The sequence below is a fragment of the Pundamilia nyererei genome, unplaced genomic scaffold (assembly GCF_000239375.1).
Source record: "Pundamilia nyererei isolate P.nyererei 1_Seehausen unplaced genomic scaffold, PunNye1.0 scaffold00159, whole genome shotgun sequence".
In the NCBI taxonomy this organism is placed as follows: Eukaryota; Metazoa; Chordata; class Actinopteri; order Cichliformes; family Cichlidae; genus Pundamilia; species Pundamilia nyererei.
Genome location: NW_005187560.1, coordinates 51982 through 65340, shown reverse-complemented (window position 1 = coordinate 65340; position 13359 = coordinate 51982). Strand labels below are relative to the sequence as shown.

Below are 13359 nucleotides of genomic sequence, written 5' to 3'. Positions count from 1 at the left end.
CACTTTTTGAAGAAAATCTAAGACTTTTAAGTGCGCCTTATGGTCGTGAAAATACGGTAGTTACTTTTCAAGTAATTGATTACTTTTAGAATCGTGCAACTCAGTTACTAACTCAGTTACTTTTTTGAAGAAGTAACTAGTAACTATAATTAATTACTTTTTCAAAGTAACTTGCCCAACATTGGTGATTGATGTCACTAGAGCCTGAAGGATATGGGATTTTCAAGACCGATAACAACACCAATATTTGGTGATTTTAAAAGCCCAATATTATTATATATTGGCTATTTTTTTCCTTTCAGACACATAAAACATAAACAACTTTTTAAAAAATTATAATGCGTTGTTCTATTTTTACTAATTTACGTCGTTCTTGACTCTGATCAGGTTAGTTGGTTATTGTTTGTGGCTTTCCAAACAGCCGACAGGGAAGTTGCAGAGCTCCCTCTAGCGGACAAGCTATGCAACATCACTCATAAAATGATCAAAGGCTGTTTCTACTTTTCCGATTTTTTTTTAAAATGAACTTTTCTCTGATGCAAAAAGAATAAATTATTACATTTTTTACTGGACCTTCTCTTACCAAAGACCTGAAGACAAAGTGCTCTGCTATTGGAATTATTAGCTGAAAATGAGTTGCTGCACATCTGCCTTCATCTGATATGTTTTACCTTACCAAAGCAAGCAGCTGCAACAGATTCATATAACTAAAAAAAATGTAAGGTTACATTTTCCAGTATGTTTATAAACCACTCTATCTTATTCTTTGCTCATACTGAGGCTGATAGCTTGTGGCTAGCAAATTTTGAATAGCTTAGCTTTAGCTTTCACATTTTCTCTGTTTGCTCATTGAAAACGATCCATGTTCATCTGGGTAAAGGTGATTTTAAGTGTCTCTTTAGGTTTGTTGTTCCAAAGGTTTGTTTCAACTGATTGACCGTTCGCTAATATCAGCTTCCTGATAACTCAGTCAGGATCTACCTGCTGCAGTGACTACATCCATCTTTACATACCATCTACGCCCACAACCAAAATAAAACACAATGATACAATGACACATCAGCAAAGGGGATCAATAAATGGTCAGTCAAAGAGAAAACATTGATATCGTAACTTAATTAAGGTTGCTGCCTCAAAAAGACATAAATACATCATAAAAACACAATAAGACGGGTATTTCTGAGGTATGTAATAATATATATAATAATATAATGTGTGTATGTGTTAGTCCCCATAGGGAAATAGTTCTTCTGCATTTAACCCATTCACCCAGTGAAGCAGTGGGCAGCCACCAATGCAGCGCCCGGGGAGCAGTGTGTAGGGACGGTACCTTGCTCAGGGGTACCTCGGGGTAGCCATTCAGTGGAGTTGAACCCCTGACCTTCCGATCATGGGGCCACCACTCTACCTACTGAGCTATCCCTGAGGTATGACGTACGATGGGATCGTTTGCAGACAATAGTAAAAAAAAATTCTAGTCTCTCACCTGTCCTGAGGTTTAAGGAGTTGGTTATTGCAGAAGGTGACGCAGGGCTGATCTTAGACATTGCTTCGCAGTAACCCCCCCTGCGGGTGCTCTGGGGTACTGCACTCTGAGGAGTTCTTGGCTTTGTCCTTGTTGTTGTTGGGCTCGTTATCCTTAATGATGTCATACTGACGACAAAACAGGGCGATCACACCTGAGAGACAAATGTACATCGTAATTTTCTGGTAAAATAATAACAGTAACATTTATATGATTTTATACCTTACGTGTGTGTGTGTGTGTGTGTGTGTGTATATGTATGTATATATATATATATATATATATATATATATATATATAGTATCTATACATAACCAAATCTAATTTTTCATACACTTAACAAAGTTTATGAACGTAGTTAAATATAACCCAAATTTGGAGGGAGAAAAACCCAAAACATTAGCAACAAGAGAAAGCAAAACTGGATCTGGATGAAAAGAGGAGATGCTGTGGGACTGAGGGAGATCACTTTACACATTTTGTTTGCCAAAAATTATTGAGTGGCAGTGCGATCTCATAATTCAAATCATATTTTTGTAATAAAAAAAAATCCCACTGCTGCTTCATATGGATGCCACAAAGTCTTAGGCAGGTGGGTGCATGTAAAATCATAACTCCATGAAGTTCTCTGCCTTTTCCATAAGAGGTTTAAAATGCACTGCAATGAAATGTTCTGCATACTTAGGGGAGCGTCCCATGGGTCTGCTATACTTTAGTGGCAGAAGACGCTAATAACAGCACTAGGAAGCTGTAGGCTACGGCGCCTCTCGTGCTTACCACATTCAGAGAGGCATGAACACCAGGCAATCATTTCTAAATGTGAATCTGGATGTTAACCAGAAAGGTGCAAAGAGCAGAAAAAAATACATTACTCTGTGTGTTGCCTGATTTCTTGTCCAAGAACATCCTCCTTCCAATCAATCCAGCATGGTATTATTTCATGCTTTTCCACACTTGCTTCTCGCCATAATAGATGAAATTAATCTGAAAGAGCTACAGCTTTTTAATTTTATTTTTTAAATGAGCACATTCCCTTGTATTACTCTTGACTCCTGTTTCTGCTGTAGATACATTAGGAGCCTTATTCTTGTTATATGGCAAACACAGCTTCACTGGCTAATGCTGAGAAAAACTTCAGTGCTACAATTCATATTGGGTCATTTAATATTATCCCTGATGATAAAGACTGCGAAAGGGTGTCAGACGTCAGCCCAGCAAAGACTCCAATCTGGCCCACTGGACAGCTTTAGAAAATGTGACGGAGAGTGTAAATGTTGGACTTTTAAAATGTATTTTAATACGTTTAGTGCTTTTCCTACTGATAAAGACCATTCATACTACACCAAAGTAATTAAGTAACAGATAAATAGTTATAAGACAGAAAAAGTCTTGTTTTAGTCACTCAGTTAGACATTGATCACCTCTTGTAAAACAGTTTGTTAGAAACTTTGCTGACAAGCTGATAAAATAGCCCGATTTAAACCAAAACGTGAAAACATGAAAATATTTTTCTTTCAGCAGCTGCAAGATATGATACATGCTACTGATGTGTCAATAAAGCCATTCAAATGGGGCTGAGAGAAACAGAGACACAGGCAGCGTGAAATGAGCAGATGGTGATATGAAAGTGATGTTGAGATAGCCGCATGGAGCTTGCCTTCAAGTCAGGGAGATTAAAAACATGGCAGAGGAGTTACAGATGCGACAGCAGATAGCGAACAAGCGCGGAGAAAAGGAGAAAGGGAATAATTCATGAAGGTGGGGGAGCACGTGGAGGGTGCAATCCAGGCCTGAATGGGCTCCAGCCTCAGTGGTTCTGCTTATGTCAGCCTCCGCTCATCTGATCACTGCAATACCAAAGAGTGAGATGGGATATCTTGCTGTGATATCCCCCAAGCATTCCCCACAGGCCCAATTAAAAAGTGAAAAACATAATTCGCCTCCTTCACTTTCAGTTTTTTTTCACTATGCCCTCGTTTTTTCTTTTTTTCCTCTTTTCTCAAAACTCGATTGACTCAGTTTTTCTCTCTTTTCTATCTCCCAACTGTCTTTGAATCCACGTCTCATGTCCTCTCACGGCTAATAGGCAGTGGAGATCCAGGTCTCCTGCAGAGTACTGTGTGTACTGTATATACCTTATACAGTATTTGGGCCATATTTGTATATCATTGCACTTGGTGAAGTGGGTTAGGAAGCGATATTTATAGCTGCATGTGTGAAACAGTGTTGAGACGCATCATACAACTAATAACTAGAAGAAGAAGTAACAATTCTTGTATGTGGATGTGTAATTTCGTCTACTTTTTCCACAGCAAAGCACTTAACCTTGAGTGAAAAAGTGAACTGTGATATAAAATTCATTTCAATGTAAAGTCCTCTGTTATTGAGCAACAGCTCGCTATAAAGAATGAGTCAGAGTTTCTGCAGCTGGTAGGAAGTACAACTGACTATGGTCGTATATGTCAGCGGTCCACAACCTTTTTTGGTCCATGGACCATTTTGATGTCAGATATATTTTTACGGACCGGCCTTTAAGGTGTTGCGGATAAATACAACTAAATAAAATGATATGACCGAGACAAAAACTGTGGTATTTTGTAAATATAATAATAAACACAAATTCACTGTGTAATTGTGTAACTTTATTAGCAGCGTCCTCCTGAAATGCACCAACAATATTGAGAGTAACATCCTCCTCTCTGCCCCTTAATGCGCTCTGGTTGCTATGGTAACGTGTAAATATTTCTTTCAATATAAGACGCACAATTACAACACAGGAAAAGAACCAGGGAAACCGAGTTAACGATGAAAAACCCTGAAAACCATAAATTTCACACTTGAGCCTCAACTCTCACAGACCAGTACGGTCCGTGGCCCAGAGGTTGGGGACCGCTGGTTTATGGGACTGTGTGGGTAATCCCCAGAGGATGAATCTTTGCCCCTTTAACAGACAGATACATTACACTAGTTTATGTAACTCTGCTCAATAGTGATAACAGGATGAGTTTTATTTATATATTTATTTTTTGGTTCTGACACTGAGTGGAGAGTTGCACACAGATTACAGATTGTTTGCAGAAGACAGATATTCAAATCCATTCAATTCATACAGTGCTGAATGGCAACAGCTGTCACCTCAAAGCACTTTTTTAATGTAAGATAAAGATCCTACAAATATTAAAGAGGAAACCCCCAACAATCAGATGATCCCCATATGAGAAAGCACTCTGTGACAGTGAGAAGGAAAAACTCCCTTTTAACAGGAAGAAACCCCAGTAGTGACCAGTGGGGTGAGGGGGAAAATGCACACATGCAAGAGAGCCAGAGATGAAAATGAATTAAAATGAGTGATAAAAACACCAGGAAAGTAAAAAAGAGTGAATAAGAAATACTCAATGCATCATGGGAATGCCTAGCAGACTAAGCCTGCAGGGATCATAAGTAAGCTTGCAGTCTGAGAGTAAAGAGAAGAAAGATGTCAGCTGTGTAATTTCCTGTTGAGGTTATGATCTGAGTTGCTCTACCTAACTACAACCGGCTCTTCCAGAGTTTCCAGAGTCAAACTAGCAACACATTGATGTTTTTAGTCATTATTATTATTTCCCTTATCTTTCCAATGGCTCACCGCAGCAGACAGATCCAGATGTTTGATTTGACAGGGCTTTATGGAGGATATCCTTCCTGACGCAACGCTCGTACTCATGGTTCCAAGATGAACCTTTCTTAAGGTTTAGTTGACAAACAGAATTTTCCTTCTCACATGATGATTTCAACTGATTTCAAGCAAACTGTCTCACCGTCACAATGTCAAAGATCTTTTGACATGTAATCTAGCAGAACCATCAGTGCTTTACATTTAGCATTTAGCATAGAAGCAAGGTCAAAACAAAATGGAGAAAATGGTAAATATGGTAGAATCCTAATGTTAGCATTTAGCTTGAAGCAGCATCAAGGTTAGCATCATCACAGAGCTGCTAGCAGGGCTGTAAGTTTAGTCTTGTTACTGGACAATGTTTTACAGACGGGTGGTTATAGATTGCTAGAAATCAATCCCTGACTCCTACAGTCCTCGTGCCAACGTATCCAGTAATAAATCCTGACACACACCATTGTATCCACTGGAATACAGTGACTGGTTGGGGAGACCGGTCTCTCCACAGTAGTGATGTGTCGGTTGCAAACGAAACGGCTCTTAGAGCCGACTCTTTGAAGAGAACGACGTGAGCCGACTCCTTATTGGTTCTTTTCTCTCACCCTCTCTCTCGCACTTTCGCACTCTCTTCACTCTGCACGCGAGCCTTGTGCTTTGCTTTCAAAACACGTAAAAACTCCAAAACACGTAAAAGCTTTTGTTACCTAGTGGCTACACAAGCCAGGAAGTACCAACGACCGGATTTGGTGTGTGGTAGTAACAGGTAAATGAACATTTTTTTGAATTATTTGAATATATATATGAGTGCTTGTGTATAAATACACAAACAATACACATATGCTTTCAATTGTGTAATTTAAGTGATCTAGGTAGCTCTGTTTTGGAAGTTCAGTTAACGCTAGAAATGTGTCAGTCCAAATGTGTGGTAGTGGGCACATCTGCTATATTGAGATAATCCATCCCACCTCACAGGTGTGCCACATCAGGATGCTGATCTGACATCATGAGTAGTGCACAGGTGTACCTCAGACTGCCCACAACAAAAGGCCACCCTGGAATGTGCAGTTTTGTCTCACAGCAAAATGCCACAGATGCCACAAGCAATGAGGGAGCGTGCAATTGGCATGCTGACAAGCAGGAATGTCAACCAGATCTGTCGCCCGTGCATTGAATGTTCATTTCTCAACCACAAGCCGTCTCCACAGGCATTTCAGAGAATATGGCAGCACATCCAACCGGCCTCACAACCGCAGACCTCGTGTAACCACACCAGCCCAGGACCTCCGCATCCAGCAGGTTCACCTCCAAGATCGTCTGAGACCAGCCACCCAGACAGCTGCTGGAACAATTGGTTTGCACAACCAAACAATTTCTGCACAAACTGTCAGAAACCGTCTCAGGGACGCTCAACTGCATGCCCGTCGTCCTCATCGGGGTCTTGACCTGACTCCAGCTCGTCGCCGTAAAAGACTTGTGTGGGCAAATGCTCACATTTGATGGCGTCTGGCACGTTGGAGAGGTGTGCGCTTCACGGATGAATCATGGTTCACATTGTTCAGGGCAGATGGCAGCTGAGAATGTCCCAGTTCTTGCATGGCCAGCATACTCACCGGACATGTCACCCATTGAGCATGTTCGGGATGTGCTTGACCGGCGTATACGACAGCGTGTACCAGTTCCCACGAATATCCAACAACCTCGCACAGCCATTGAAGTGGAGTGGACCAACATTCCACAGGCCACAATTGACAATCTGATAGACTCCATGCGACAATGTGTTGTACTGCATGAGGCAAATGGTGGTCACACCAGATACTGACCGGTTCTGGGTCCCCAGACCCCCAATAGCGCAAAAAACTGCACATTCCAGGGTGGCCTTTTGTTGTGGGCAGTCTGAGGTACACCTGTGCACTACTCATGATGTCAGATCAGCATCCTGATGTGGCACACCTGTGAGGTGGGATGGATTATCTCAATATAGCAGATGTGCCCACTACCACACATTTGGACTGATTTGTGACCACTGTTTGGGAGGGATAGTTATATTGTGTATCTGGAATGAATTTTAGGTCTCTACGTCCATCCCATGGGGAATGGGAGCAGTAACAAAGGTGTTGCATTTATATTTTTGTTGAGTGTAAATAAAACCACATTTTTTGCATTAGTAATTCCTTTTGTGTATAATTTTATATTGTCATTAATAATAAATTAATTAAAACAACAAAACAACCTGAAGAGCAGGTTGGGAGCCAAAAGAGTCGGCTCTTTTTAGTGAGCAGAGCCGAAAGAGCCGATTCTCTAAAAAGAGCCGGAAATCCCATCACTACTCCCCAGTGGTTGCAGCAGATGGCCCCGCCCCTCCCTGAGCCTGGTTTTGCCGGATGTTTCTTCCTGCTAAAAGGAAGTTTTTCTTTCCCACTATCGCCAATGTGCTTGCTCATAAGGGGGCATATGCTTGTTGGGTTTTTCTCTGTATCTATTATCGTAGGGTCTACTGTACAATATAAAGCACCTTGAGGTGGCTGTTGTTGTGATTTGGCGCTGTATAAATAAAATTGAATTGAATTGAATGTGTGTGAATTTGTGTTTAAATGATTGAGACTTGTAATAAGAAACACTTACTGAATAGAAAGGTACCATAAATAAGTACCGTCCATCTTACGTGCATTATCCATGTCATGGGAATATTAAGGAAGCAGTCAGGTTTGATAATAACAGGAGACTTGCTATGTACCAGCACCATTTATAACATAATAAAGGAAGTATGTATGTTGCTTTACATAAACACATCTTCGATACGCATTTTCCTATAAGAGCTGCTTGTCTGCTGATAAGCCTTTAGCTTATTTTTTGCAGTTGTTTCCTGTTGATGAGTTTATCAAACTGAGACTTGGATTTGATGCGTTGCCGCCCAAATTCACACTAGCTATCTTTACATCATCTCGAAGGCCCTGCAGGCGTCTGGCACTCATTACAGAGGGATGATACCGCAGCCACTGTTTCTCTTAACAGGAACATTTGCCCAAAGACAGTGGATTCCTACGAGGTCCGTGGTGACAAATGTGCATCGCTGAACAGAAATATTACCTGCCCACATGACGAGCACCACTACGATGATGATGAGTTCTCCCGCCCTCAGCTGGGCAGCATCGCCGACCTCCTCCATCGTCACCTCGTCTGGAGAGAGAACACAGAAACGTGAGCACAGTCAACAGAGCGTCGGTGAGGATGCTGCGATTCATCGTCCCACATACTCAGAAAATCTGCAGGGAAAGATAAAAGAATCAAGCAGGGTGACAAGAGAGCAGAGAGGCTGACTGGTGTAAATTCCCCACTCTGGTCAGTGTAATTAAAGCTAAGTGAGAGCAGAGGTCCGCAGAGACAGAGTAAGCAGGATCCCTACCCCATCACTCACTGTGTTCCTCTTGCTGACAGCACTCTGGCAGCCGCAGCTTAAAACCAATCAGTGGGTTAAAGGTTTGAACACAGTTTGGACTACAACCGCTTCCTCCCTGCTGCCAACACAAGGCCTTATGCTACCTCCCATATACCCTTAGTCAAGCAGCCTTCCTTCCTCCACCTTCTTCCCCAGCCTGCTTCCCCTGGGTCAGTCTGTTATCTAAAGGGTAAAACACATGAAAAAAAAACTGAATAAAGACATCACTGTCAATACTTTGTCTGGGCTTGCATCCTAAGTTGATGTGCATATCCCCAAAGGAAGTGCTGACCACACACTGGTTGAAGGGAGCTGATCTTAAAGGTGTACAGTACTCTTTATGGAGCTGACAGCAAAGAAAACCTCGGTGCAATAAAACCAAATGGACCAGCCGTTGCTGACAATACAAGACACTGATATGTTTGATTTCTATTACACTTTGAAGTGATAAAACGTGACAGAACCAGCAATTCATCAAACAGGCTACCATCTGAACGTGTTTAAGGACGAGCATCACTTTTATTGCAATTTAGTTATTTACTGGGAAGTCTTCGACTTGCTCACAGCTGTCCGCTATTTTTTTTTTAAATTTCAAACTATGACAGGTAAGTGCAGCTGTGGCCTCTAAGGAAGGGGTGCGTTTCATCCCCACTTGTGGTATCTTCAGGTCACCGTTTTGCCGTTTGGAGTCGGGGATGATGATTTTGACACTTCTGTGTTCTGGCTTGCTCAAAACTCTGCTGTTTCCATGGTGATCCCTCTAAGCTCAAACTAAGTCCCTAGGGTTGCGCAGAGGAAAGGTTATACTCTAATAAGTTGCTAGGAGCAGATTATATGTTTATGTTGCGAGGGCAGACCCAAAGCTACGAGGAGAGGTGTGGAGATATCAGCCAACAGACGAGCTGAACACTCGGCAGCCTTGAGGTTGCTCCCTTGGCAAGTGTTGGTAACATTAGCATCAGCCATCGAGCCCCTTGAGACATGAAGAGTCAGGCGTAAGCTCTCTACTTCAGATTAATGGCTACAGGAAATACCTGCTAATTAATGGTATGTAGCATACAAATGAATACAGCTTCACTCAGAACAACTAGAACTTTGACTTCTTAGAAAGGCTGTTAGTACAGTTAAGTACACAAAAAGTATTATCAAAGTACTCAAAATATGACATTATTTAAGAATTTTGCAATATGCTGAGTATTGCAATTTATCATGTTTTTCAGCTGCAAATTATGTAAATGAAGTCAAACTTTTTCAGTTTCTGTTTTATCCAATAAGATAAAGTTATTTCATTTCAGTTTTTTCTTCTACTAAAACCTGCCAAATGCTGTTATAAGTCAGTCAGATATCAGTCTGGGACTGAGTGGGAACATTTTTTAATTTTGATCCACTGCTGAATTTGTAAGTTTGCTCAATTACAAAAAAACAGTCTCTACATTTTTATAAAAGTTTAAATCTAATGGAGAGAGACAGAATATCAACCAATAATCTGTGAAAACCCCCCCACTTCACATAAATGTTATGGATTGATTTTAACATCAATGAGTGAAGTCAGTCCCTACAACCTCGTTCGGATTCTGTGTTGGATGGTTTTGCAGGTGAGCAGATTTAATTCAAGTTTGCTCAGCTAACATTATCTCAGAATGCTGGTGAATGAGATGAGCCTTCTTGTTCATAGTGTTCCCAGAATATTTGAATTACCTAATAAAATACTGATATTTAGTTTTCTGTAGTGATACAATATCACCAAACAAACTATCGCCATACTGTGCTGTATCAATTTCTCCCCCTACCCCTAATAGAAAGCCACATTATTTTTTAGATGGTTAAAAGAAGTTGCATATTTTTCCCAAAAGGCAGGAATGCTCCTCGCAGCCTGAGTTAGCTTGGCCACGCCCATGAAAATGCAGTTCTTAGGCCCTAAACAAATGAGCTATGAAAACCCAAACTGGTTTTTATACCAGTATGTAAACATGTTTGTTTCTGCAGGTTATTTTAATAAGAGAGCCTTTAGCTATCAATCTGTTTTGGGAGCTAGCCTCAACTGAGCATTCAAGGAAATGCAGTTTGTGGAATTTCTGCATTAGCTTAATGCCGTTGTATGTAGGATCAAAATATTCAAAGAAAATACAGAATGTAGCGTTCATGTGAAACTACATATTCTGGCTGCATTAAGAGAAAAAAAATATTATTGATCAAGTTGATTGGTCAAGTCAAAACTTCAAAATTCTATTTTGAGGCAAAAGTCCAAACCTGCTGCAGTTTAAATGGGAAGGCACTGGTTTTAGTAGGAAGCTTCCAGACTGCATGAATGAGTGCAGCTGTGTTACAGAGCAATCTGCTGCTGCAGAGCAACATGGTGCTCAGCACAATTTCAGAGATAAATTAAATGTAAAAACAGTTCTGACAGTAAGCAGACTGCTGAAAAAGATTTATTTACTAAACCTTTGGCTTTTTCAGCAGCCTATAAAATTTAATAAACAACATAAAAAGAACACATTACAATTACATTTTAGGTTCTACCTTACAATATAAAGAACCTTGAGGTGGTGGTTGTTGTGATTCGACGCTGTATAAATAACACTGAAATGAACTGAAATTGAAAAGTTAAATTGAATTCAAAGATTTTGCTACATAAAAAATGTCAGTGCATTCAAAACTTCCACGAGAGAAGAAGAAGAACAGAGAGAAACCCAAGCAGGCTTCCTGTTGTGTTGCTTTGCACCTACAGATACTAAATCCTGTCAGGCTGATTAATACCCGCTTAGAAGGGGAGCAGAGCAGTAATGGCTGGGAGATTTAATCAGGGCAGCTAATGAACGCTTCCACCAACACACACACATGCAGGACACTATAGGCAGACAAGAAACTTCCATCAAAGTCAAAGCCCCTAAACATCAAGACAAACTTTCGTGCTACACGTCGCCACACATGACCTCACGTACACTGAAACATAACAAAAGTGTTCATCGCCATTAAGATTTGTAACCTCGATTTTTTAACAAGGCTGAAGACATTAGCCGTAGCCATTCTGAGAAATCCCTAAATTTAGTCCATAATCTTTGTCACTATGACCAACAATTAAAACTCTATTCAAAACAGTAATTGTCCAAAGAGGTTTTACCAACCTTAACCTTTTGATTATCAGATTGTTTTGCCAAGCTTTGAGTGTCTCTTTATGCTAAAACGGCGTGAAATCAGTTAGATTATGAAAATTTTAGTTTAGATCTTTTTTCTTTTCTTTTAATTATGTACTTATTTAAGCTAAGTGCCAGACTTTAGTAATAGAACGAGGCCCAACACAGTGCAAAAAAATGCAGTTCCTTGGATGGCCACTTGTGGCAGACTCTAAAAGCAAGCCAATTTCTCTTGAACTTAAAAACCAAAATAAGCATTTTATCAGCCAAGTATAAAACATTGTTTCAGTTTCTTTGGGTAATTTTCTCTTCAAGGCAATGGCACAGGGTATAAAACTTTATTAGGCTTAAGGCTCAAATTTATGCATTAGTAGGGCCACGCGTGCTTTGAGTGACAGGTCAGCTAATTCAAGAGAATTCAAAGTATTTTTAATATGACTAATAACATGTCTTGGTTAACTTTACTAACAGATCATCCAAGACGTCTGTGGACCACTTTTAGTGACTCAAATTTTTGCATTTTGTCTCTATTTTTATGTATTCATATGTTAACAATAGAGCTGGGTGATAGAACGATAACGATATGTATCGCGATATTTAAAAATTTAACTATTGCGATAGACCTCGCCGCTCTTGTCCTCTTAAAAAAAAGAAAAAAAGAACAGCCAATCCAAATTAAGTAGCGCAGAGCCGAACCAATCACAGCCGCAGCGTCACTTCACATGACTTGTTACGTACAGCACAAGTGCCAAGCCACACATGTGTATTTGTTTGGGAAGCAGCCAGCCATCGTACCGCCCGGGTAATGGAGGAAATGAGTGTGCCGACTAGAAAAATCAACCGAGTGTGACCGAAGGTTACCGAAGAGAAAACAGATGATGGTTCCAATGCCGGAGAGATTGTCGAACTGAAGAGCCATAGAAGTTCCGTAGTGTGAAGGTATTTCGGCTATTTCAAGTCTGACAAAAAACTGAGTAGCGCGCACTGTAAATTGTGCCGAAAGCAAGTCTGGAAATACAATAAACTGGTGCATGCGCTACGTCCACACGTACCCGGGTATTTTTGAAAACACAGAGTTTTCTATGCGTTTGCACCTTTCGTCCATACGTAGACGCCGTTTTTGGTCACTGAAAACGAAGATTTTTAAAAACTCCGGCCAGGGTGGATATTTTTGAAAACTCAATTTTTGCATTTACGTGTGGACTAGAAAAACGGAGAAAACGCAGCGTCAAAGGTGTGCGCATTTTTTGACGTCACACTGTGCACCACGTTATTGTTTCGGTGAAATGAATTTCTACAATACTGTTACTGTTAATTCTACTCTCTGCAGTGTTTAAATGCTTACACACACACACAGTTACTGTCCCTCCACACATACGACTCGGTTCTGCTTCTATGCCCCAGCTTTGTTTACTTTTTCCCACCGAGGCTTCTAGTCTTCTGATTGGCCAACATTTCTACACGGTCAGGAATCTAGTGCCACCTGCTACTTTATGTTCATAGCAGCGTTTTCCTTCCTTTCTGCCTTTATGTGTGGACGGGATTATTTTTTAAAACGAAAACGGAAAATCTCCGTTTTCAAAAATACCCGTGTACGTGTGGACGTAGCCTC

At 40.6% G+C, this 13359-nt stretch overlaps 1 protein-coding gene across 2 annotated transcripts in view; it reads right to left on the bottom strand.

Moving 5' to 3' along the window:
* Nucleotides 1-13359, bottom strand: part of fndc5b (fibronectin type III domain containing 5b) — a 42253-nt gene that overhangs the window by 14397 nt on the left and 14497 nt on the right. For both annotated transcript variants that reach the window (XM_005745453.1, XM_005745454.1), the window contains exons 4-5: nucleotides 8265-8354; nucleotides 1487-1679 (exon numbers count right to left, since the gene is read on the bottom strand). In XM_005745453.1, coding sequence (XP_005745510.1) covers nucleotides 1540-1679; nucleotides 8265-8354 — 230 coding nt within the window. In that variant the 3' untranslated portion in view covers nucleotides 1487-1539. The remainder of the gene's footprint in view (nucleotides 1-1486; nucleotides 1680-8264; nucleotides 8355-13359) is intronic.